Source organism: Emydura macquarii, unplaced genomic scaffold (genome assembly GCF_026122565.2).
Source record: "Emydura macquarii macquarii isolate MOO-44397 ecotype Brisbane River unplaced genomic scaffold, CSIRO-AGI_Emac_v2 contig_1451, whole genome shotgun sequence".
Taxonomy (NCBI): Eukaryota; Metazoa; Chordata; order Testudines; family Chelidae; genus Emydura; species Emydura macquarii.
In genome coordinates this window covers 14,424,448-14,451,374 of record NW_027131588.1, presented here as the reverse complement: position 1 = coordinate 14,451,374, position 26,927 = coordinate 14,424,448, and the positions used below count along the sequence as shown (strand labels likewise).

At 39.5% G+C, this 26,927-nt stretch overlaps 1 protein-coding gene across 4 annotated transcripts in view; it reads right to left on the bottom strand.

The window, feature by feature from the left end:
* LPAR1 (lysophosphatidic acid receptor 1) overlaps window positions 1-26,927 on the bottom strand; it is a 93,064-nt gene that overhangs the window by 19,408 nt on the left and 46,729 nt on the right. For all 4 annotated transcript variants that reach the window (XM_067553207.1, XM_067553203.1, XM_067553204.1 and 1 more), the window contains exon 3: window positions 25,200-25,947. In XM_067553207.1, the coding sequence (XP_067409308.1) occupies window positions 25,200-25,947 (748 nt within the window). The remainder of the gene's footprint in view (window positions 1-25,199; window positions 25,948-26,927) is intronic.

Genomic DNA, 26,927 nt, shown 5'->3' with positions numbered 1-26,927 from the left:
AGTTGTTTTATACTGCTGGTCAGCTCAGTCAGGGAAATTAAAAGCAACAGAAAGAACCAGACAGCATGTAGTAGAGACACTGTACCACTACACATGAGTTAATAGAGGTTTCATTCATTTAAACCTCCATCTATTGTAGATAATTCTGGGCTGGATTCTGACTTCACTTTCATTGGTGTAGACATGTAACAAATCCACTGAATTTGACACAGTGTTTAAGAAATCAACATCCAGCTCATGGTGTTGAATTCATTTTCATGTTGTTAATTAATCTGTGTGAACAATAAATACACCTAGGCCTCTCTTGGGTCATTCAGCATTGGGCTCTCATTCTAAATCCACTTGTCTATAAAAAACAATCTCACACCGAGAACAGCATTTGCCTTTCAGCTGTGGACATTACCACAATCTTTAAGTCATTGTGACACTGCTCAAAAACTGTATATCCATAGCCTTTTGATAATACTGACAAAGGGCACAGTTCTTAGTATCTGGAAGGCTGCTCAGTCTGCATATTTTGACAATGTGACTAATTTAACCTCTTTGCTGGAGAGTCACCATGAAAGACTGCTCTGGAGGTTCCATTGCTAGGGATGAAAAGGTACTGCTGCCTCTGAGATCACCACAAAGGTGCCAACTATTGTCCACTGGGATTCAGCCTCGACAGAGCAGTTGTTTCTCATAGGTCACTCAAGAACTCTCAGATGGTAATAAGTTATGGTTACTACTAACTTTAAACCCTCGCTTATTCAAGCAGCCCTTAGTCACCTTTGGAGTTCTGGGTAGTATGAGAACTCAAAAGCCGCTCATCTTGCAGACTTCCCACTTGCCATGGATTTCAGTCCTCATTGGAGGACATGTGCCTTTGACAGGTTTATAAGAAATGTAATTAATTCAGAAATTTAAATTTCAAGTGTTTTCTAACATTCTCTCCTGTGCTTGGATATCAAGGTGTTGAGACATATTTTAAACAACATACTGAGATGCAAACTCCAGAAAGGTCGAGCTGGTATGGTAAATCCCATGTCCTAATAATTCATTTCATTTGTAAATGTGGTACAATAATACTTTGCCATTTCCTAGTAACATATGAATGGCATTCATGCAGATGTGTCAGATAACTCATCTAAGGCCCACGGGCTCAATCACCCTGAGGATGCGCAGATATACACACATGCAGACACAGTTGACACCCGTGAAACTATTCACTGGACACCAGGAATGCCAGTGAGTGTATGGGGGATGGCAAAACACTGGCAACCAGAAAAACCCTAATTTGTTCAGCATGGCTCCTGGATTTTTCCAAGCAGTTCCTACTGATTCTCCACACTACACCCACTAGCTAGAGTCTAAAACTATTTTCATGACCTACAACTGTGATAATCAAACCTGATCATCCTCTGCAAACTAGATCACACCTGATCCATGGAAGTGGCTGAGTGATACCCCCTAGAGGAACTGCCAGCCCGGTTAAGTTCCGGAGGTATTTGCAGAATTGAGCTGCTCTTATAGGCACAACGGCATTAAAAGGGAAACCACCCTCTAAGTTATTTCAGTTCTAGTAGCAGAAAGCCCATGCTGTCTCATAAGTATAATTCAGAAAGTCATGTGTGTAAACATATGAACAATGACAGAGAACTTAAAAATTGGAAGGTAACAGATCACAAATCACAGAGATGATTCAACCTGGGGACATTCTAAACAAAGAGCTTTCCAACATGCATACGCCCTTTTCCAATCGCTAGACTGAGAGCGCTTGTTTCTCATAGGTCACACAAGATGGTAATAAGTTATGGTTACTACTAACTTCAAACCGTCGCTTATTCAAGCAGCCCTTAGTCACTTGCACCCTGATCCTTCGAATAAGAGAGCATGATGGGGGATAGGAGGCACGAGAGCTATGCTCCCGCAGAGGGGCGTCTCTTGCATGAGAATAAATTTAGGTAGAAACGCCCAGGGTTATTACAGCGATGGGGCCCTTAGAAATGTGTCCAGTGCAATCAGTGATATATAGGAAAGTATCAGACACACTATAGTTGTGAAAAATAAATGAACAAAGTACATGCTCAGATATATTTTTAAGTTATGTTGCTTGCACTTATGCAAAGTTCAGTAATTCACAAAAGGAAAGGAAAACTTTTGTTCATTAGAACCTCACTTGCACGAAGGGATCAAAACAAGGAAGGAAATAGCGCTCCCCCCCCGATTATGCCATGAACAATAAATGAGCGGATGGATGTCATGTGTGCTATCAGTTTATGTAAGAAACGAATAGGCTTCTCTTTTCTCAGTGCACTGGTGACTATGCACCAAACTCTTACAGTATTAGCATCACTAGACAGACCTGACTAAATGTTTAGAGAAGGTACTTCTTAAAAAAAAAAAATCTGAAGATTTATGAAAAATGAGTGAACCATCAAATACATCTGTAACAAAAGGAGGTAAAAAAGTTATTACCTAAACAGAAGTTTATGACTGTCTCTGAAAAAGCTATTTAAGTCCTGCTACCTCCTTAGCATTTTTCCTGGCTGCACATCATGCATTTTCTGATGAGTACCAATATGAAAAAGGTCCATTCTATGCCACTATTGTCACAAGACGATGAGCTGTCTTCCTGTGCTGAGTAGCCAAACATATAACACTGTTTACAAAGCTGACAAAGCACAGTGTCAGGTAACATCTGCTAACAAACTCATTCCTCATCAAAACAGCACTTTGACAATTTTTCTGGGATACTCCCTTGGTTAAAGGGACCAGCAACATGTTAAGTAGGGAGAAGGGGAGAGTATAGGCTAAGGAATCAGAATCCCCAAGTGTTTTGTATCCTTGTCTGTAACTCATTTAACAACATGATGTTACTTTTCACATTTATTTGATCATTGCATTGGTGATTAGTTAGTGACAGAGGATTTTTTTTTCTAATTGAAGACTTTGTAGCTGTTTTTCAGTGGTGCAAAACCTCTCCTTGTTAACACCAAGAAAAGTGCTGGCATTCCCTGAGCATCATACCAAAATATCACCCTGCTTAGGACAAAAATCCAGCGCATGTGAGCCGAGGCACAAACCAGGGAGCCTTTTGCAATTAAAGCATGCTCAAGAGAAGACAGGCTGTGAGCTAAGCAGTTCACTGGGTCCCAGAAGAGGAAGCCAGGCTACCCCATCCTGCAACACTCCATGGCATCTTGTTGGTCTTCTGGGAGTACTTTCAGTTATACATGCCTAGTCTAGAGGAGCTTAATAAAACCAAGACTGTCTACTCCAACAACCCGTTCAGCTTGGAGATGGCGATGATAAACAGAGGAAGTAAAGATTGCCAATTCTCTGCAGTTGACTCAGGTCTGTTTCAACCGAAAAACACTAATTCTGTGTAAGTTTGAAATATATATTTTTTAAAATTTATGGTTTAGTAACCCAGGGCAAAATGACAAAAGACCTAATCTGCAGCAATACTAAACCTACATTGTATTTTCCTTTTTATACAGATTGTCATTCTCTCCCCATGTTCCATTGTTTTAAAGAACCCATCCTTCCTTGTTCCATACAAAGGTCCCCTCTACATTGTATGAAATGCTATATGTAATGCCCTTGCTACAACATGTTAGTCCCCGGACAGGGTTAAAAAAAAAAAAAATCATCACAGGTTAGTTTGGCAGTGTGTACCAGGACTTAATTTACACAGTTTTCCTGAACTTTTCTACAGCTGGGAAGTAATTCAGCTGAGGGACAGAGTTTAAAAGCTTGCTAGACTGAACTGGATTTCAACCATATTGTAAGTAAATCTCTACACACGGCAATTTCTACATTGTAGCTGTGCCCAAAATCTCATCAAATTATCTCATATTTCCTATGCTTCTACTAGTTATTAATGTGAGCGCCAGTCCATAAACCTATTTATCTTTTGGTGTCTTTCTCCAACCCAAAGAAAAGGCAATAGAAGAACAGTGAGACAACAGCCCTTCCATCTCAGAACCCCTTAATGCTACTCCTTTTCAATATGATTAATTTGTACTATCCTGGAACCCCAATCAGACAACAAAAAAACACAATTACTGGAGGTACCAGAGAAGTACGTTGCCACCCTTCCACAATATTTGTGTCTTTAAACTTGTCTAGTTCCTATAAATCTGCTTCCCAAGTCCTTCCTGAGAATGAAGAATCCTAGGGTGCTCTATTAAAACAGCTCACCTAAATGTGGATGGCAAAATTCCTGTTGGGGAGATATTGGTTGTGAACCAAGGACCAGGCCAGTATACCCACTAACTATGAGGATCCACTATCAATAACCACCTCTTGAAGGCGTCACCACTAAGTTTGTTGCTGTAGAATGTTGGTTGTGCCAGTGACCGTCACCACACTTCCTGCACAAGACCAGTGTACGTTGAACTTGTCTGAAGGATGTGAGTTTCACCAAGATTATTTTAAAAAAATAAATAAAGAACCTTAAATGGTCCAATTTCACCTACATAAGTCTTCGACATCAGAAGTTGACTATAACTAAACATTTGCAATAAACTATATTAGGAAGGGTTTAATTCTGAGGTCTCTGTTATTGATAGCTATCATACTAATTGGGAGCAATCAGGGAGAGGCAGATAAAAATGCTCAGGCAAATGAAGAAGATTTAAGTTTAGGAATTAAAAAAGTTAATTGGGGTAAACATTTTAGAAGTGCCTAAGTCACTAGGAGCCCAAGACCCATTAAAAAACAATAGAACTTTGACACTTTTGAAAATTTTATCTTATGTTCCTGTAATGTTAAAGTCATAGAGTCTGATCTTTCCACCGACTTCAATGGCCTTTGAATCAAGTTCATAGCATAAAATGTTACTATACAGTAATGACAGAGAGAGGGTAGGTTATTAAGTACCATTTGAAGGGAAAAATCAAATGACTCATAAACCACAATACTGATTGTAAAAAATGATTTCTGTAGATACTTACCAAGTATCTTTATCACAGATCTACTGGTACTTCATAAACAGAGGCATCTCACTGCTCTGTTGACACAGATCAGTTCAAACGGTGAAGCAGAAACTTCACATAGCAACAAGGCTTCTTTTGCAGTATCATGGTCTCACATTTCAGATGTGATCATAAGCAAGTTTATGATTTTTAAGAAATAACATTTTGCAGATTGAAAAAAGATGGATGAGGTTATGTTGCCATAACAGTAAATCCAAAGAAATTATCCAATACGAAGAGTGGCTCTTTATACAACTGAGAGCTTTTCAACATATTGAGGCTATAAACTACTTTCCCAGTCTGCCAGACTGTATAACTTGATATCACAGTTCACTCTGTGCACTCTCCATAGTGCTGTTCACTACAGATGGCTGAATAGTTATCACTTGATTCCTGAATATTTTCCACAAATAAAAGTAATGAGAACAGTTCATTACGATTCATAAGTTCATATCGTTCATTATTCACACATACTTGGAGAACAACCAAGGCTGACTGAAAATATTTGAATCCTGAAAGTTTAACGTGAACGTTTACTTGCTCAAAATGTCACACATACAAAATAGTCTTCAATATTCTCCCCATTTAAATAGTTTAACTCATCCAGTCAGTGAGTGGATGAGCAATACCATGTAACTTAAGTGTCTGACCAAACACCATGAATAGCAAGTAATTAAGAGTAAAATTTTCAAAAGTCCCTAAATCTCATTTTCAAAGGAGACATAAGAACTAACACGCCTAATTCACTTCTGAAAAGAAGCTTAGGCTTCTTAGTCATTTAGGTGCTTTGAAAATTGTATCCAAAATTAACAGTTTGCAAATGGCTTAGAGGCTGAAAATTATTTATCCAGACTATTCAGCAAATACTTACAAAATAACGAATTAGCAGTTAAATGGATTATTTAACTCAGAGAGACAAGGTGGGTGAGGTAATGTATTTTATTGGACTGACTTCTGTTGGTGAGAGAGAAGCTTTTGAGCTTACCCAGAACTCTTTTTCAGTCAGGCACTTAGATCAGAATTCATTCATGAATCATTTGTTAAGGGGATGAAACCATAATGGATATTGTTGACAACGATAAACTTATTGATTAACGATATTGATAAGCTCTACCACTATCTTAAACTTAATTTGTTTTATGTACAATAAACAAAATAGGTTATCAAAAGCAGATAACAGAGTGCAAGACAGCAAATGCTCTTTTACTTCACAACTTGTTTTTCAAACTGGCAAAGAGCCTGCCTTTCTTCCAGAAGTCACACTCCATGCTTATTCCATCTCGAATGTGAAGAAGGAAATGTAGGGATATTTACTTCCATAATAAAGATTTGCACCAGGACAGCTACGTTTCACTTAATAAAACAGGCCGGGAATTACCATGCTCTGCCAGGACAAAAGCTTGGCACCTAAGTCCGGCTCCGAGGCTCTGAGCCACTTGAATTGGGTCCCACTGAAGCAGGAGAATGCAGAGTCTGAGCTGAAAGGTGCTGACTGTAATGCTTTTGCAACATCTCCTGATAATCAGTTCTTCCACTTACCATCCAGCATCTGTGCAAGCTCTGAAAGGCGCAACTCTTGCCTGCCATCTAAATGGGAGCAAGGTCATGAAGATAAGGTTAAAAATAAAAAAGGGAGTGGAGATGTGAGAAAGGAAGAAAGGGCAGAGGGGAAAAAAAAACCATAGAAAGAAAAGTCACATGGGGCGAAACATCAATCATTTACTGTATTCTCTGGAATGTGTTTAAGAGGTCACATTTTCTTGAGCACATGCAGCTTTACATACAGCACTTACACTTACGTGGCATGTCAAGAAAAGCAATAATGAACTTGTGAAAGCCTTCTGCTCCTTAAAAAATTCAACACAACAAGAAGACGGTATGACTTTAGCATGGGTGAATTTGCTGGATTGACAGTAATAGAGACTGAAGTCTTCTAACTATAGAACAAACTAATTTAACCAGAAGTATTAGTTTAATTTTATATATTTTTAAACAGACAACTCTACCACTACAAGCTGTACTGACCTCACCATATAGCCATCAATGGTAAAAAAAAAATTCAGTCATTACTAACCTGGATAAACTAGAAAACCTTACTTCATGCAGACCACCAAAGAGCCAGCAGAGGATACATTTTTGGTCACGATTAACTCAATCATTCTTATTTAGAGATATAAGGCCCTAAAGCCCATTAACCAACATGCAGGGCTATCTAGTCTACAGTGAGGGGTGTCTGGCTTGTAAAATATCAATTCAAAAGGACACTGTTTCAGAAATGAATTTATGTTTTAGTCATTTTTAAACGGGAAGTAGTGTAACTTTAAATTCAATTAGAAAGTATTGATCGGTCTGAGGTGCTGGGCAACGGACAGCAGCGAGGGAACAGGAGAGTCCACCACATCCAGTGCAACTAGCCTGTGACTTAGGAGTCCACCTCTGCATCTGCAGTAAGCATAGTGGCTTCTTATAAATTTGTTAACTGGAACAAAGGCTTTCCAAGTCATTAAGAACAAGGAGGAGATGGGAGTGTAACTGTACAACATTCAAAGAAGCTGCCCATTCAGAACTAGGATATTTTCATTCTATTCAATTAGTTTCATGCAATGATCATTTTCAAAATAATTTACTCACTATTTACCTTTATAGCACGGATTTAATTCCCTGAGCTGTATACACAGACCAAGCTAAGTCCTGCAGAAGAAGGCAGACACCGACACTTGAATGAAAGAGCTACAACTCCAGAAGCACGTCCTCATTTCCACATGTTTATTACCATCTGTTTAGATGTGTTACACGCAGACTATTCTACAGTGAACAACACTACCTCCTCAATAATGAGCCAAGATTACATTCCATAGTTAAAGATAAAACTCTTTTATTGACATAAAAGGGCAGAGTTCTTCACGGAATAATCACCTATGCTCCAAAAGCAACGTAATGTACTGTGAACAAATGCTCACCCGTTGTATATTGTACAAAGTACATATTGTGCCACTATCAATGACAGAGAAAAGCACTTTCCTCCCTCTCACTTAACTATATATTTTCTTCCTGATTAAGAATTAGACTTTTAAGCATGATGTTTGATTGCTGTGATGTTGTTTGGCAGTTTACTGCTACACCTTGATAACAGTCAGCAGAAATAAAAAAGACTTCAGTTGTTTGTTTCTTAGTTAACATTGAAGACAGTCAACTTTGAAAAAAACCATTAATGGATCTTGGTTATTTTTGTTTATGCTTCCCTTTAGAACCACGATAACAACATTTCTTCCTTTACGGTCTTGACTACATTGCAGATTTTGAGGGTGTTTGGGGTATCAACCACTGTTTCTCTCTTTCTTCCCTTCCCCTCCCCCCCCAACTTGCCTGTTAAGATGTGATGGGGAGATAGGTGACCCTGCTTCTATTCCTAGTTCTGTCATGACCCTCCTGTGTCACTTGGGGCAAGTCACTTGAAATCCGATTTTGAAAGCCATTTTCCATACCCATAACATGCAGGTGGAACTCTTTGCAGGTAGAATTTTGCCCTCACAATAACATGCCCCTGCAATTTAGGTCATTTAGAAGTTTCATTTGTTATCTGCATAGAGGCTAAGGCCCCGTCATGCTAGATGTCATACAGCACATGGTAAAAGATAATCCATGAACAAACAATTTTATTGTATGGATGCAATTATTTACACAGATATCAAAATCACCAATATTGCAAAATAACTACACTTCACCCCACTAATTAGACACCAACACGAGCTAAGCTGCAGATGTAACACGGAGATCTAATCATGAGCAGGCTAAAAATTTGGCTCTTCATCTCTGTGCCTCGAGTCTCCCCTTCCAAATAAGGAGATCATACTTCGTTACATATAGGTGTTGCAAAACTAGACTCTCTAGTGTCACATTCTTGGCTCTGACTTTGCAAGCATTTTGCAGGGGGTGTAATTTAAAGAACTTGTAAGCTGTTTTCCCCCATGGCCAACTGAGGATAAGGGAAGTGGAAGAGTGGCCAAGAGCCATTCCTAACCCAACCTGCGCTCATCTCATCTGTGCAGAGTTTAAAGTTAACCTTCCCTCTCCAATTTTCAAAGTTGTAAGCTGCTGATATGTGTTTGGAAAACTCAAAGTGTGTTTCACATAGCAGTGAAAAAATCCAACAAACGAACAGTGCCTTATTTTGGGAGCAATAGCATGTGAATAAAATATGCACTTGGAGTGGGGAAGCTGGGTTGAGATTGTCTGGGGTTCTGTCATAGGAAAAATAATAAGTGGAAATTTCACCCTTTAACTTCTGAATCCAAACATCTCTCCCTGCACTGGTGCTACTTCAGAAGAGACCCACCAAGAATTAATAATACACTGGCTCTCCTCAGCATGAAAGACCAAAGGATCAAGTCATAAAAACATAACCTAGCCCATTTCCATGCAAGTCTTACATACTTGACTTGGGAAGCCTGGAATGCACCTTTTTCCATGTAAATTAGGATTTTTGGTAACCCCTTAAAAGTACCATTTCCATCTTAAACCAATACCCCTCTGCATTACACACCCAGTGGGTGGAGAGCTACAAAGGGGGCAGGTGCAGATACGAACAAGAATAGGTTAGAGCCAAATGGGTCCATGCAGATGGTTTCTCTAATTTGGAATTTCTTTACTAAATAAATTCTTGTGAGCATGGCAGTGCCTCTGCCATACCAGAGGATCCCTCATAGCTAAGAGGATGAGTTACCAAGCCAAAAATACAGGACTTGAAACAAAATGTGTATTTCTTTCCTCATGCCCCAAACCCTCCTGGTTTTTGTGGGGGGAAATTGAGGAGAATACACACTTCAGTTAGCAATAGAACAAAACAGTAACATTCCCCGTCTAAAAAAAAAAAAAAGGCAAAACAAAAACCCAAATCCCAAACCCAAAATAAATACTTGAAGGGTACTTCATGTCTTAGCAGCCCAACAGAATGCTAGGTCTGGTCTTCACTTGCCAGTTTTACCAGTATAAATTATGTTGGTTAGAATGTGATTTTTACCTAAATAGTTATATTGGAAAAAGTCAAAGCATGGGCACAATTATACTGGTGAAAAGGTGTCTTATATTATACTAGTATCTCTTATTCCCTTTCCCCTGCAGTCTAAGCATTCTATACTGGTATAACTATGTCCACGTTAGAGAGGTTGTATCCCTGTATGGGGGTTTATATCAATATAGTTAAAGTGGTACAACTTTCTAAATTGGATAGGCCTAATACTTTTAGCCTGTGTCCTGTTCTCCCTCACCATTCTCTCTGCAGAGACTGGAATTAAGCTACCTCTTTGTGATCCTTTTGCCAGTTAAATTAGAGGAACAAGGTGAAGTAGACACTATTTAATACAGAAATTTTCTTATTGTACATGGAAAGGAAATAAAAACATTTCACCATGTATCTATCTTACTCCTATGGTCAATTGCCTCATCACGTAAGCACTTGCCCAAATGCGGGTATACGCGTCAGTAAATTTTCAACATTTTTTTTTAAAAAAACCCAGAAGTAGACTTGTCAGTACGCAGTATAGATTAATGGGGACAACACAATTTACTCTGTAATTTAGTATGAATCAGTCCCTTCCTTTTTCACAGGGCATGTCTGTGGATGAGATAAAACGTTTCAAAACACAATTTTTATTTCTCATTTTTAGGTTCTTTGGAAACTTCTTGTAAATATGTAGCTATCATTCCTAAAATGGTATAGTTTCCAGAGTCTATCGAAATATGCATACAGCTATATCAGTATTAAAACAGACACATTTTGACCTACATGTAACTTGCAGGACTGGCACTGTACGGTGTTCCTGACTCTACATACAAATCTGTTTCTGGGACTGTTAGCACAGCTGCACAACATTTAGATGATTGTGTTCCATAGAATTTTCTTCCCTTTTTGTTACTTGATTAGGTCACAATGTTGCAGGACAAATATTAGTGGAAAAATATTTGCAGGATGAAAGTGTTACCTGATGTTGCTTTGCTCGACTACAAAGAGAAAATGCATTCAACCAATCCAAGTACATACCTAGAACCAGATAGCAATTTGACTGAATGTTTCGTTTAGATATAGAATTTTTTTAAGCTATCTAATTTAGCTGTGCAAAGCAGTAGCTTCTTATATGGACGTCCAATAGACTTATATAATATATTCATTTAAAAGGTCTGATAAGGGAATGAATCTTAATTCATTAGATAGCTAAAGATATAGTAAAATGCATGAGTTTCTAAAAAAAAACATCAAATGAAGAAAAAATATTAACATTGTATATTGGAACAGAGCTGCTACTGAGACCACATCAAACTCTTAAACAGACCATCTTTCAAAAGAGTGAATAATAGAATAAGGAAACTACTGCATCTGAGGAGAGAGGAAAAAAGGCTATTTTTGCGCCAGGAGATAAAAAGCTAGGCCGGCGGACTTTACTGCTTCTGAAGGCTGTGATTTCTTTTCTTTAGAAGATCTCTTTCAAAAGAAAGAGCAAATGAAAGAAGCATGTTACCTCACAAACCTTAAGTTACCTTTGCAATTATTGCTGGGTTGTTAATCAAATTAATACACACATTCTGCATAATAAATCTAATTATAATATAATTAACATAACAAATACAATTGTAATATAATAAATATATCTGGGTTGTAGGTTTTTACTCAAATGCAAAACCTATAAGGAAACACAGTAAAAGCTGTTCCTTTGCCCTCCCCCACTGAACTCCATTACCTCAGAATATTCTTAGGGTACATCCACACAGCAACTAGACACCCGTGCCAGCCAACTTGAGCTTGTGAGGCTTGGGTTTCACTGCTGTGTAGACTTGCGGGCTTGGGCTCAGAGCGTCCCAGGGTCCGGGCTCCAGTCCGAGCCCAGAAGTCTACTCAGGAATGAAACAGCCCCACTGCCCGAGCCCTGTGAGCCTGAGTCAGCTGGCAAGGACCAGCCGTGGGGTTTTTCTTTGCCTTATAGACATACTCTTACAGACCCATTTTCAGACTGGCTCCTTACAACATCTTATTTAAATACAATAGCGACTGACGAAGAGCCAGTAGATCCTCTCCTCCACTCTGGTTCCCAGAAATTATTTCCATCTATTCCAATACTCAGTATTTCCTTGATTGTACAGTGGCCTGCAGCAGCAGGCTGCCCTCTGGATTCAAATGGCACACGCCCATTTATGTAGCAAGTTTCTATTTTACCTGTCTTAGTCGCAGAATGTAGCTGTTGCTATGTAAGAGTATTTCTAAGGCACCTATTACCATGGTATTTAAGTTTCTCCTTTCCACAGGTGGGCCCAATTCACTGGAAACTGACTTTTTAAAATTATTATTATTTCAACTTAATATGCCTTCATATCTCCCACAGACTATCAACATTGCCAGCCCCAAGCATTAAAAAATAGTGGTGCAGGCCTCAAAAATCATGGGATTGTCTTTAAAATCATATTTTTTTAAAAAAAATCATGGATTTGGAGCTCTTTTAATTTGTCTTCTGGTTTTTGAGTCCTTAGGGTTCATGCCTGTAAGCTTGTGAACCATGAGGGATAAAAACTCCCTTTTTTAAGGAAAGCTGAAATTCTGACGTATTCATGGCTCCAAGAGCTGAAGCTTTAAGAAAAAACACCAGATATCACAAGACTCGCAGTAAAAGTGAGAGAGTGAGAGCAACCCTGGAGCCCTGATTTTGTTGTAACGCTGCAATGCTAACATTTGTATTGTCTGAGGTAGCTTTTCAACTTCATAGCAGCAGCAGGGTGTTATTAAACTACAGTTAGATTTCAGTGAGCATACACCATTCTCAGAAACGTTAAGATATCTAGTGGTTATAAGCAACAGGCAGCAATGGTCTACCAGTTATTTCAATAGGCCAATTCAGAAACTAACGTGCAATGTATTTTGTGGCGGATGGAAGGTGGGTTTGCAACCTTCATGCATGCAAGTAATCGTTCAGGTTGTCCTGACACTGCAGTAGGATAACTCACGTGAGTGAGGACTACTTGGATGAATAGAAGGGTTCTAGGCTCAGCCCCATACTATTATTAATTACTTGCAATTCAGCAGTGCTGAGAGGCCCTAACTGGGGATCAGGCCGCCAATGTTCTAGGCACAACACGTAACAAAAACATAGTCCCTGCCATTGATTGCTTTCAAGCCAACTATAAGAATAAAGGATGGATACAAACAGGTAGGCAGAGCACAGGGTAACAACGAGGCCACTATGAAGAGTGGGATAAACAGTAGACCCAAGATACATGCTGCCTAATCACTTTTTTTTAAATGGCATCATGACAGAGGCGAGTTTTAAGGAGGGATTTGAAGCAGGAAAACTGACCTATCTGAAAACTAATTTCAGATGCCTGTAAGAAATATGACTGCACATCATGTGAATGTTTCCTAACATTGCTCTGCAAGGGTGCAAAGAAAATGCATCTCAGACTGGATAACCTATCAAATCCTAAACAAAACCCATTTATTGCAAGCAGTTTTACAATGACTGACATTTTACTTGGAGGAGTGTATGTTTGTTTGTTTATTTAGAAAAGAGATCAGTCCAGCAAAGAAGTCTGCCTGAATGCCATCACTGCCTGCTAGGTTTTCTTACAAATTTTCTCCAGTCTATGGTAGACTGCACTTTTTATAGTAGCAGCAGAGTCCTGGTCTGACTGACAGTAATCACACACACACACACACATATATGTGGTTCATAACTTTTCAGTGAAAGAAAAGCTGTTATATCAAACAAAGGCTGTCAGGGTAGAAATAAAGGGATCACTGACAGAATATTTAGTGTTCACACAGGGATTTGTGGATAAAAGCCATGGAAGTGTTCCTGTTACCATAAGGGAGTGCCAACACATCAGTCTTTGCATTAACAACCTGCTTTTTCCATCAGCTATTGTATAGTTCTAGGCATACACTCTTCCATGTTTCCTTTAGCAATAAGAGCCCAATCTCTCAACCTTTACCTGTACAAATACTGGCCACGACTTGAAAGGGCCTTAAAGAAAGACAACTTGCCTGAGTAGGGACCATTGACAAGAGGTTTTGCAGAATAAGGACTTGTGTAGTGAGATTGTCTTGGAGTTTTTGGTTTATGTTATTTTTTAAGTATATCAAATTTACAAATATGTTGATGGAAATGTATTTCTGTAGTGGAGTTAACCAATCAGACATTCACTGATTGTTATGAGTTTCTGCTTAAGTCACCTTTGTACACCGCCTTAATTATAGGGTTCATTTTTATAGACACAGTAAACAAACACAGATGCTAAAGCCAACATGTTCAAACAGGGGTGCATTTAAATCCATATTCACTCTTTTCTTGTGAGAGCAGGGAGAAACCAGCCACAGACATCAACATCAAATAAATCTCTCCAATACATTCCTAATTTTAAGTCTCATAGTGTAGGTACATGGCCAGCATTCAAAAGCTAACATTTACCGACAATTTCCTATTCTATATATAGGGAAACACAAAACTGATATCTGATATCACTCTGTGTACTTCTGCCGACAAATGTTAATTTGAATAGCCATTACTGCACTAAGGATATAATGAACGAAAAAGTTATTTTTGGTATATCTACATAGTAAAGTATTTCCTTGTTTGCTGGAAGATCCTATATGTATGACAGATCTGGAATAATTGCAAGCACCATTTACCTTTTTCATTTTTATTTAAAAACTTTCTCAAAAGTACCGGAATTAAAATCTTTTCCCCCTGTATTAGTGACACTGAAGGCAACATCTTTAAAACAAGCCAATTTTCATGACTCATTTAGCACAAGAATAACGCAATTTGACAAAGGTTAACAGCTGACATTGTTATTTATCTAATTTCCTCCCCCCCTCCTAGTTCTAGTTTTCAGTAAGGTCCTGTGGTTTTAGCTCTGTTTTCTAGTTGAGTTCACTAAAGTACATGAAGGTCAAATGACTTGTGCAAGGTTACAGTTTGAGTCAGATTTGGCCTGGACAAGAAACCAGGATCCTCTGAGCTCCCAAACCCTTTGCTTTCAAACCACACAACCACATGGGAACGTGTTTTGCAAAAACATAGTATTTTGGACGAAACCGTATTATAAAAGTGGTATAGGCAACTGTCCTAAAGTCTGAATAGCCCGCTTCTGTTTTAACAAATCCTATTGCCCTGTAATACTGAGCATGTGTCATTCTAAGGCCTGTGGTCTAAACCAAAGGGTTTTACTTGTGTTCTGAAATATTACATGTAGATCTTCCTATACCCACTGAATTTCTGATTATGAAGTTTCATTCTTGGCCACCCCTTCACAGATCTTCCCATTGCTCACTAAGACCTTTGGGGTACAGAGACTCTCTCACAACAAGGTCTAAACCTCTAGTGTTTTGGAGGTGTCAAGACTGACAAGTACATCCTTATATGTAGTGTTGTCATAGCCATGTTGGTCCTAGGAGATTAAAGAGACAAGGTGGGTGAGGATCTTTTACTGGACCAACTTCTGTTAGTGAAAGAGAAGTTTTCGAGCTTATAGAAGCAGCTCTGTGTAAGCACAAAAGCTCATTTCTCTCCCCAACATAAATTGGTCCAATAAAAGATATTACCTCACCTACCTTGTCTCTCTAAGTACATATCCTTGGCTGTAATGCCACTGAACTAGAGTAGTTTACTCAGAACTATTTCATTTCCTTTAGGTGGGGTTTTCAGCAGCTACGTTTCACTCCCTAGCCAACTGTTCGTTATTTCAATTCTGCCCAGCAGAAAGCGTTGTTTTCTCTACTTCAGGTGCAAGGATATGCCCATGTCTTTTTACTGTTAACGCATGTTAGCTATGTGCACTGATGGGATGAATAGGCCCCCAAACCTCAATTTTGCTATTTAAAGAAAACCATTTAAAAAGAACCTTAAAAGTGTTTTTAAACTGAGTGACAGTCCCTACAAGTCACTATTCCAAGATTTTTTAACCAAGAACTGAACTTGGAAAAAAAAGTACTGAACAAGGAGGAATAATTGAGGTTCATCTTTATCCCATGAATTGTTGAATGCTTGAGAGTTTCCATTTTCCCTTCAATAATACCTAAAAAAAAGGTATTAATCTGAACTGAATTTAGGTAAAGCTCTTTATAAACGAGGCATCATTTCCTCCCCCTGTAGGGTATTGGCCCTCCTACGAGTCCCCTCCACTCCTCAAAATATAAAACCACATGCCTGCTTTAGGCATTGAAAGAAGTTCCTCAAACCATAGTCTCAAAGGAACCCAAAAGGAAAATAAATCTGTCTTATTAAGTCAAAGGGGCCAAACTTCCAGAGGGTTTCTCCCAGGGCAAAGCCATGAATTTAACAAGGGTATTTAGAATATTTTAGAGAAAAGCTATTTACTGCAGATGTATCAGTTTTACTTCTGGATGTAGCAGATTTCACCAGGAGGAGCAACGGGGAAAGAAAGAAATGTCTTTCGTTTTAAACTGTCAGAACATCAAACCAGATTTCGGGTTCACAGAAAGGACTTGCCACAGCATTTTCTAAACTCAAAGTTCAAATTACAGTTGCTTCAGCCATGTGAGCATTGGTTTGTTTTAGGAAAAACAAAACTGTTGTGAAGCCTCCAGTCACACACACATACATCAACAGTGTAACAACGTGCCAATCTCCATTGTTTTGAGGATCAAGTACATCAGTAGAATCCATTTTTATTAAAGTATTATCCTGGCCTGCCAAGCACTTAAGTATTAAAAAGCGATTTAGCTATGATAAGGCTTATTTCATGGAGAATAAGAGATGAACTATAATGAGTTGCAAGGAAAAAAATTCCACCAGGAATGCCAATTGAGTCAAAGTCAGAGAGACTCGTTAAGGAAAGAGTGCATGCAATAATGGTGTTTCTTCTCAAAAATAAAACACGAAGTGACTTTCGAAATGCAGGTTATATTTTTTGGCCCCCGATAAGTATTATGGCTCATACAGATCCTCAGGACATGCAAATCTGAATAACTTCACTGACTTGAATGAAGCTACCTAGATTTACAGCTGAGAATCTGGGCTGATGCAAGAATTGACTTAACAATAAATTGCATACAACTTTTTTAAATCTCCCATGTGTTATAATTGGATTTAAATACAGTTAGTACAATAGTCAAGGTATATTAAATAGGGGGGAAAAAATGAAAGTTTTATGCTTGGGCTGGTAAATTACCTGCCTACTCTTTCCGTGCTGACAGTAATGATGAAAATTAAAGATATTTTAATCATTCATCAAAAGAATTACTTGCCACAAGTGAGAGCAGGAGATAGAATTTCGCAAGGTTGTAATAACCTTGTATCTGAGATGGTATAAAAATTTGAAACTGTATGACAAAGATGAAGCCATATGCCAGTATACTCAGTGTAGTTGGATTTTCCTCTTCCATTCATCCATTCATACTAACTGAATGTACTCTATCTTTTATATAACAATACCCAAAATTTTATGCAAGAGACACACAAAAAAGTGCTGGTTATAAAAGTAGCAGCATCTATCATCTTTAATAAAAAGCAAGAAACTATATCAGCTATTTCCTCCAACCAAAGCTTCAGACGTGTTAATATTAAGTCACAATTGCTCTGAAAGACCTTACAAGAAATCCACAAAAAACAACTCAAATGACACCAAAAAACTCAAGCTATCCTAAAACACAAAGTAAAAACAAAAATCTGAAACATTTTTAAATGCAGAAAGCCTTAAAGTTGTCAAAATTAATTTCACCTTTTCATTCCATTATTATCTTTATATAATCTTTATCTTTATATCTTTATATATAATAGCTATCAGACATGTACCATATTCTTCATTTATAACTGACAATTATTTGTTACAAACTCATTGTTTCTTCATGTGTAAATATGTACAGTGTAGTAAGAGAATTAATCTTATGAAATACATTAGATATGATCAATTTAGTCTACAGGTCATCAGATGCAACTTCCCCGTTTACTTGGCGGTGGGCTAAATTCACAGCCTATGCACTTTAAAAATCTACTTATCTAAAAACACCAGGAGAATAAATAGTGCTCCTCCTGTTTTAGAACAGACAGTCCTTGATGGTCAGACTCAGCTTGCTGATGCCAATTCCTGAGTTTACAGAACTTGTTTTTCCTTTAGGCCTGAATCAATATACAAGCAACTTTACTGTGACGCAGGGGCTGGGCAGGGCTGGCGAAAGATGAACAAGCCCCTCACACTGAAGAGATTCTACAGCATTTCCCAAGTCCAGAAGCATCCCGGTTCTTAAAATTGCCCTTTGCAGAATGGTTGTGAGCAACCCCACTGTGACCTCATACAACTGCCCTCTCTATCAAGACTAAAGAAGACACCTAATTATCTTCCAAATCAGGCTATGCCTGCTAAATAGGACGATGCTTTAAAGCTAAGAAAAGATACCCATTTTCAATGATCTCCTAGAAAATGATATTAAGGCTTCTGTGCTCTTCATGTCAACAAAAAACTCTACAGGGAAAGGATGAATAGGTGAAGCCGTGAGTTTCCAATCAATAGGGTGCCAAGTTAAATCCCTGCTCTACTAAAAGATCCTGTTATTGATGTGTCACACTACTACAACCTAGTGTTTGCTTTCGACCATAGAAATAACTTTCTATTGGCAGGGAAGGTCTTCCAAAGTTTAAGTAAAGCCATAGCCAAGCTCTTGCCTAGACAATATCCCCTTCACCTCAGTCCCTGAGAGCTAATGAAATAAACTAATAAAGATAACTAATAAAGTTATGTCAGTGGCCTTAAGATTTGGGGAGGTAATAGACATTCATGAAATGTAAGCATTCACCATCATGTGAGATGTGGCTATTTACCACCATGGGGAATGAGCTCATTAAAACTGCAGAGCTAAATGATGGGGGGGTTGCTTTTCATTTAAACAAACCCCTCTGATGCATGACAGAGATAGCCAGAAACATTTGTGAAGTGAACTGCATGTCAGTTACAGCAAAGTACATATTGAAAACATCTTTTAAAAAAGTCTGTCTCCCAATATTGGCTGGTTTTCATCCTAGCGTATAACAGCGCATGTCAGCCAATCAATCACCTGGTTAGGGGACAAGTTACTGATAATACATGGAATTTGCTTTAACCAACTGCATATGTCAAGAAATAAGTGACTTCCTGCTACATTCCTTTAACCAAGCAAAATGAAAAATATAGCCAGCCTGGAGGATTAATTAGGTTCGTAAGAGATCACTATATTACCTTAGTTATCATCTGCTGCATTTCATTTCAGTTTGGTACCCTAGTTGTGAAAGAGTTTCAGAGTCAGTACAAAAAATTAGTCTCTTGTGGAATTCGTAACTGTGGCAGAAAGAAAAAAGTTGTCAGTAAGCTGTTCCATGCATCCAGATGTTTCCCCTGAACTTCCAGATGTTTCCATTACATTCATCCCTCCAGTGCAATAGCGAAGGAGTGCGTTGAGAGAAAGTGACACTCCTTTGTGGCAAAATTCATTATAATCTTGTGCCCACCTCTACTTCCAAGTCTTGCAGATTAAACCAAACTGATCATTTTCACACGATGTCAGTGTCCTTACGTTTCAGAGAAAACACATTGTGCAGGTTTCCCAGTTCCCAGGAAGTCTAGGTGTAAGCAATAAGGAATTCATTGCTTGTTCCATCTAGGTCACAGAATGCAGCTACTGTGTTAAAGTCAATAGACATAACTAATTTTGGTAAAATAATATTGACAATGCACGGGAGGGAGGCTAAAAAAAGGAAGGAATACATTTGTGGCCCAATTATATGCAACTTTGTCACACTTCCATCATTTAACTGGGAAAAGTTGTTACTATTATTTCAGTGCTAGACATAAGAGCCCAATTCTGCAAAGTTTTACTACTGGTGTAGTGTAGTAAGTAGCCCTGCTAACTTCCTCCGATGGAATCAAAGTAGCAATACTACATCCAGGCCTGCCAACAGCAATTCTGGGCCCAGGGCAGAACAGTCAATGATCCCCATCCCTTTAGAAAGGGATGGCTCAGCTTTACGATCATGAGTGGCAGGTGAAGCTTCCCACTTGGAGAGGCTAGCTCTCCATCCCACCTCTTCCGCCCACGGCCCCGCCCACACCCCCTCCCCAAACCCCACCCATGCTCGCCCCCAAACTCTCTTCCACACCCTCCTTCCCGCATGGGGGCTGAGTGGGGCAAAGAGACATGGTGGTGGGGAGTCCAAGTGGGAAAGGGGTGTGTGGAAAAGAGGAGGGGGGCCAAACGGCGGGGAGGGGGAGGAGGAGGGACGCAGTGGGCTAAACAGGGAAGGGGTGGGGCCTGGGATAGACTGTGGGCAGGGCCACAGGCGGAAGAGGCAGGATGGAGAGCTGGCCTTCCTCAGGGGAAGCATCACCTGACCCCCTTGGCCCAGGCCCTTTTAAAATCGCTGGGCCCCTGGGCAATTGTCCCCTCTCCCTTCCCGCCTATTGGCAGGCCTCAATACATCGCATTATCAATAGCTTCTAATGGGACTGCACACCAGTGTGCGCCATGGCCTTCACTATTATTTCATTTGTATTCCCATAGAGGCTATGGAGATACAGACAGTCCCTGCCATGAACGGCTAACATTTTAAACAAACAAGACACTCTTTTGCTCCCCCTGTCTGTATCCCCATGTTGCAGGTGGGAAACTGAGAAACGGAAATTAAGGGCCAGATTTTCAAATGTATTTATCCGTCTAAATATGCAGATATACTCCTAGTGCTTTTAGGAATTCCACTTGGAAGCTTATCTGCATACTTAGACCCTACGTAGCATTAAAAATCTGGCTGTAAGTAATTTTTCCAAGGTCACAGAGGTAGTCTAAGGCGATACTAGGATTTGAACGTAAATTTCTGGAGTCCTGGTTCAGAAGTTTAACCACAATACCTATCTTCCTCATAGAGCAACTAATGTCTTCAGCCCCGCATTTGTGCTAGTGAAGAAGATTCAGATAAGAACTTAGATAAAAGCCCAACAGGAAAACTGGTTTAACTTCATCCTAACACAAACAATACAAAGGAAAAGATACAATTTTTAAGCTTGTCGTATCAGCTAGGTTCTTTCTGCAAATGACCTTTTCTACTTTAATATAATGCATTGCAATTATGAACTGCTTTTGGTATGATTCGAGTCGCAGCCTAACTTAGGCCCAATTTTCCAGCTGTGTATGTTATACGAATCAATTCTGCATAAGCCCCAGAGCAAAAAGGCATGTTATGGAGAAAGAGCTTTATGTGTTTCAAAAGGAGCCTTGTTAAAAGAAAGGACTCAACTATGAAATCACTTCCTTCTGTTTAAAATATTTCACTCAAGAAAAAAAAAAAACACAAAAGGGCATAAAAAAAAAACAAAAAACCCTCCCTCTCTTTTCTGCTTTGACTCAGTCCCAGGATTCGACATCCTAGCAGCTCTGTGGGGTGACGCCGTGTGCCAGCTTCCGACCGCTCCAGCCAGAGCTTCAAGCAGTCTCAGTCATTAGGCAAACAATGAGTCCTCTTATGAAACTCAATCGGATTCCACCTCACACATACTGACAGCATAGCCATTAGAAGAGGATTTTTTTTTTTTCTTTTGGGTGGCTGTCCTCTTGGAGCAAAGCAACAAGATGCAGGGATGGCAGACAGCGTTCGGCATTTACTGGGCCGATAAACAAGAAGTTCTTTTGTTTATCCCCTCCCCACACCTTGAAACTGCAGCAAAGATGGACTGAAAAAAGTTCATCGGTGGCGTTTTTCCTCTGACTAGCAATGGGCTATAACTTCAGAAAGACCAATTTATCCCTTGTTGGCTCACTTATGGGGTGGTTATTTAAGGATGCAGAGGACTATAAAACAAGAGCAACATTACATCTCTTTGCAATCTTTGTTGATTTACATAGGAAGGTTCCTCGATCTATAGCCCCTTCCCCCCATTTTTAATTCTGAGATTCACCTTACCCTCCCCTCCCCCATCGCTCCAAAGCAGCTCTGTGCTGAACAAACCCAATCTTCTGTTTAAGAGGGCTAGCATACATCCACTGCATTCTTGAGTCAGCTGCAAGGAGTTTCAGGGGAGGCGGCCTTTTGAGAATAAACCAAGGCACTTCCTTTCCTCTCTCTCTGTAGAGAGGCTGAGCTTTGCCTCAAATTGTAATGCAACACATTGCATTGACAGCTAGACCACCAAGAAAGCCCCAGTTCTCCTCTTCTGTGTAATTTACTGATGCAGAAAGAGAAAGCTGATTTGGAAAGAGCCAGGTAGCATAGAGATAAACATTCCATAAGCTTTTTAACACAGGTCTGAAAATGTATCTTATCCTGTCTTTCCCAAGTCTGGGAAAAACTGATCCCAATACAGACAGTTTCCCTACAGTGTCATTGTGTGGTAGATTTGCTATACAGAAAGACGTTCAGAAGCTATATAACTGATATCAAACTCATTTCACTCATGAACATTTTCAACCATACTGAAAAACAGGCCTCTAGAAATAAAGATTATTATGTTACCTCCTTTCTGTTCCCCTCCCCTTCACTCCATTTCACAGTCTGATTTCTGACTGAGACCCATACTGGTGAATAATATAGTGCAATTATAGAAAGCTATGCTTTGAAAGTCTCATTGAAAAGCCCAGTTAGGAACTTTCACTGCTATTCATTGTGCAACCTGCATAAAAGGCATCACTCACTGGCCAATGGATCACCATTAATCCATGCCAACAAGCTGTTGTCCTTCAGACTGAGGAATAACTCATCTGAGAATTAGAGGAAAGCCAACCTGAAGGCCAGAGCCTAAGTGCATCTGCAGGCCAAAGTTTTCCAACCTAGGTGCCTAAAGTTGGAAAGCTAAGTCCACATTTGATACCTAGGTAAGCACTCCGCTTTTCAGAGACGCTCAGCATTGGTGACTTCAACAGGAACTGTAAAGGTGATTAAAATTGATGAAAACCATATTGCCTATTCAAGGCCCTGATTCAGTAAAGCACTTAATCATGTGCTTAAATTCCATTGGGTCTTAAGCACATATTTTAGTGCTTTGTTGAACTGGAGCCTTGATGGTTAACTTTAGACACCTAAGTTTGAACATGTTGGCCTCAAATACTAATTTTTACTTAATTTTTGTTGGTGGTAATTATGAGTGTTCATCACTCTGAAATCAGCATTTGCAAACCACAGCCACAAAAGCAATAGCTACAGTAACTAAGTGGCCATGATTGGTGAATGTTGACTTTTAAGTGGCTTCTACAGATAAGGAAAATTACTCCAACCTACTTCAGTGCCCTGGTCCCCACAGTGACCAATGTCAGATACTCCAGAGGAAGCCACCCATAAATAGACCTAATTGCAATAACACACCCCATTGTGTGGTATAATGTATTCCTTTCTGACCCCAACTAGCAGTCAACCCAATACCCTGCATGAGGAGGATTCACAGCCCTTATAGGTTGTCCTAGCATGTGTAACTGCAGCTTCTATTTTTCAGGTAAACATCTAATCTATGTTCTGGTAAGCATCTAATCAGTGCTCAATAGTTAATATTCTGTTGCATACAGGACATACATTCCACAAAAGAGTTGAACATGCAGTCAAATTACACTAACAGAACAGAGTAAAGTGCTGGTAACCTGAGAACTGCATTCATCCTTGTTTTCTAAGGAAAGCAATCTTCTAAGACTTCTCAAGAAGCATTTTATTGCACTTAGACTGAGTGCATAAAGAGAAAAAAATGAACATCACTGAATGGATGTCAGAACTATTATGGAATCAGTAATGACAAATGCCATGAGCCTGTTCAAGTTTTGTAGCAAGCTGCATGCGCTGTTTGCAGTCCTGACAATTGTTATCCAAACAATATCACAAGGAGCCATGGCTGTCATTATTTAAAGATACTAACAGTGACATTAAATTAGTGTGAGTAATGCTAATTAACCTTCTGAATTCTTTTTGCTGTTTTCAGCAATACCCAAGAAGAGGTGGTGGCTTGGTTCAAGTTCTCAGTTCAGCCTTACTATTAAGGTCATGCTATATCTGATACTCAAATCTTCAGCATAACATCTGCTTGTTGAACTGCTAGGAGAAAGGTGAAGAGTGGAGAGAGATTTCCACTGACTTTTAACTGTGCAAACAATCTTAGTCCCACACATAATTGGCATTAACTACCAAATGAGATTTACTCGTTCTTTTGTTTGTTTTAACTATTTCAAAGCACTGACACTATTTTTTCTACCCTAAAGAGAAAAGCAAAACATGATAATGATGCAAGTAAATAGATAATATAGTAACATTGGTTGCTGGTAAATTTCCAGCTTGCTCTTGCACACAGATTTGCTCCTCAACCAAGGTGTTAGTTAAGCCAGCACACCAACACTTACCTGCTTGTATTAATGAAGCTAAAGCACCGATTCTTGACACTTGCTCAAAAATTAATCAGCAGGCATTTAAATATAAACTTCACCAATTCATGTGAAACGTAACTCCTGATAGAACAAAGATGTCTGTGTACTGGAACCTCATGTAACAGAGACCTGACCTAGCTAAACATATTTTCACTTTACTTGCTGAGATTTAATATTTTCGACAACAGCAGGTAGCGGACAAGAGGGAATCGTTTTGTGCCACCGAAGCAAGTTGAGCATTTGTTACCTGGACTATCTGCAAATATGGCAACAGAGGCCTGTCAGAATGTGCCATTTTTTTGAGCAACAAGTGGGAAAATGCAATTGGCACTTACCTGAAAGATGGAAAGCATACAGCAAGTAGCAGCTACCTCTGTGCCACTTCGGTGCTGTAACTGCTTAGTTCTCCCCAAATACATAGGCCTAAGACCAGGAAAACGTGCAGGGGGTAAAGTTTCCATGAAAGAGGGTGTGTCTGCACTGGGGAGGTTTATAATGGACCAGGAAATGTAAGTGAAGCTGTTCCTGGGGAAGGGTTGTTTCTGCCTTGATCATATCACCTTTATACTCAATGTCCTAGTCTCCATCCCTCCCTGATATGTTCCCCCCAAAAAAATTATATGACCAGGACAGATGTTACATTATTGAATGACTGAGGCTCCGATATCATTGCCATAACTATCATGATAATTCCGAGTGGTATGAACACATTTGGTGTTTGCTCCCTCCCTCCCTCTCCCATCTCCCACAAATTGACAGTGTGCCAGTGGGAATGATGGGCATGCATGTTCCAGTTCTCCTCTACCACTAAATTAATGTTTCATTAAATTACCCTACGGGAAGCAGAAATGAACATTTTTGCTGAAGAAGACACTCACCAAGCACAATGACCACGGTCTTCAGGAGACTCATCATGGTGTCCCGATTTCTGCGGGGCCCAGAGCTATGTCTGGACATTCTCATAGTCCTTTGGCGGACGTACCCAAAGATATGAGCATATAGGACCACCATGACCACAAAAGTGACCAAGTTGAAAACAGCCCAGAACACCAAGTAAGAGTCACTATAGAGTGGTGCCATGTTGGAACAGTGAGTGATATCACAGATACAGTTCCAGCCGACACTTGGTATGGCACCCATGACAATGGCCATAGTCCAGATGACAACGATTACTACCACCACTCGTCGGTTGCTCATCCGAGTATGCAGCTGCATTCGGAAGACTGTAATGTGCCTCTCAATAGCAATGGCCAGCAAGTTGGCTACAGATGCCGTCAGGCTAGTGTCAATGAGACCTTGGCGAAGAAGCCAGGTGCTCACAGTCAATCTTCTAGTGTTGGGTCCCGTGTTAAACATTAGGTAAAAGTAGGCCAGCCCTGCAAAAAAGTCCGCAGCGGCTAAGTTGGCCATTAAGTAATAAATAGGAAAGTGGAAGCGGCGGTTGACGTAAATAGCCACCATAACTAAGAGGTTGGCCAGCATTATGAAGATACAAACGGTAATACCCAGTCCCATCACAAGCTTGCTGACAGTGTTCCATTCAGTGGCTAAATATTTTCCACTCCGGTTATAAAAGAAGGCAATGTTTTCATTGTAGAAGCACTGGGGCTCACTCATGGCTGTGGACTGAAAAAAAGAGAAAACAGAAATCAGAACTGAAAGCAGCCAATGACGACAAACTTGCCTCTGCTGGGAAGGCACACGCTGAAGCAAGAAAACATGAATAACTCTTCAGATAATGTATTTAAATTAATATCCAAGATGACATTACAATTGTTGTTACAATGCTAGAATTGGCATTCAGACTAGAGGGAACTGAAGGTGAATATGTCCAGCTTTGGAGGTAGAATTTTTTTCCATGGCAGCTGTAAATTACACAGTAATTGTAACAGCCTGCTACACATACAATTCTTCTAAAAATAAACCAAGTTGAATACAGACAATGCTGCCCATGATATGTAATGTGAGGATTTAAACAGTATTGAAGAACACATTAAACATGTCATTGATACATAAAAAAATCAGCTAAACTGCCTTGGGCTAACTGTTACCATTCCTCTTCTTTCAGGGAACCTCCTTTTTAGCATGTGTCTAAACAAGTTCAACACTCGAGGTTTTAAAGGGTGACATTCAGTAACGGCATTCCCCTATTCTTCTGTTCTCTGCTATATGGAATGCATGAGCTTGCTTTAATAGATGATCTCGGATTGTAAATTTCTCAGTGCAAGGGCCTGTCTACTCCATATCCTTTGTAGCATTGAATACATTGACAAATAAATAAATAAATACAATGACCACAAACAAAAAGCAGCAGGCCCATTATTTTCAGTATTTTCCCTCCCTCAATTTCAGTCTAATTAAGTTCCTGAAGAGCTAGGGTTATAGAGCCTGAGCAACACCCCTTGCTCAGGACTGTTCCTTAAATCATAGTCTAACCCAAAATGCTTTTTTTCAGTTTGAAAGGGGGGTGGAGGGCGGAGGCAGGGAATATTCAAAAAGTTTTAGCCATCAAGCTTTGTTTCCTGAATTACTGAAGTTACAGCTGTATCAGGAATCAAGCTACAGATTAATGGTTTTTACCTGTTCATTTTCCTTTCAGTGTTGTG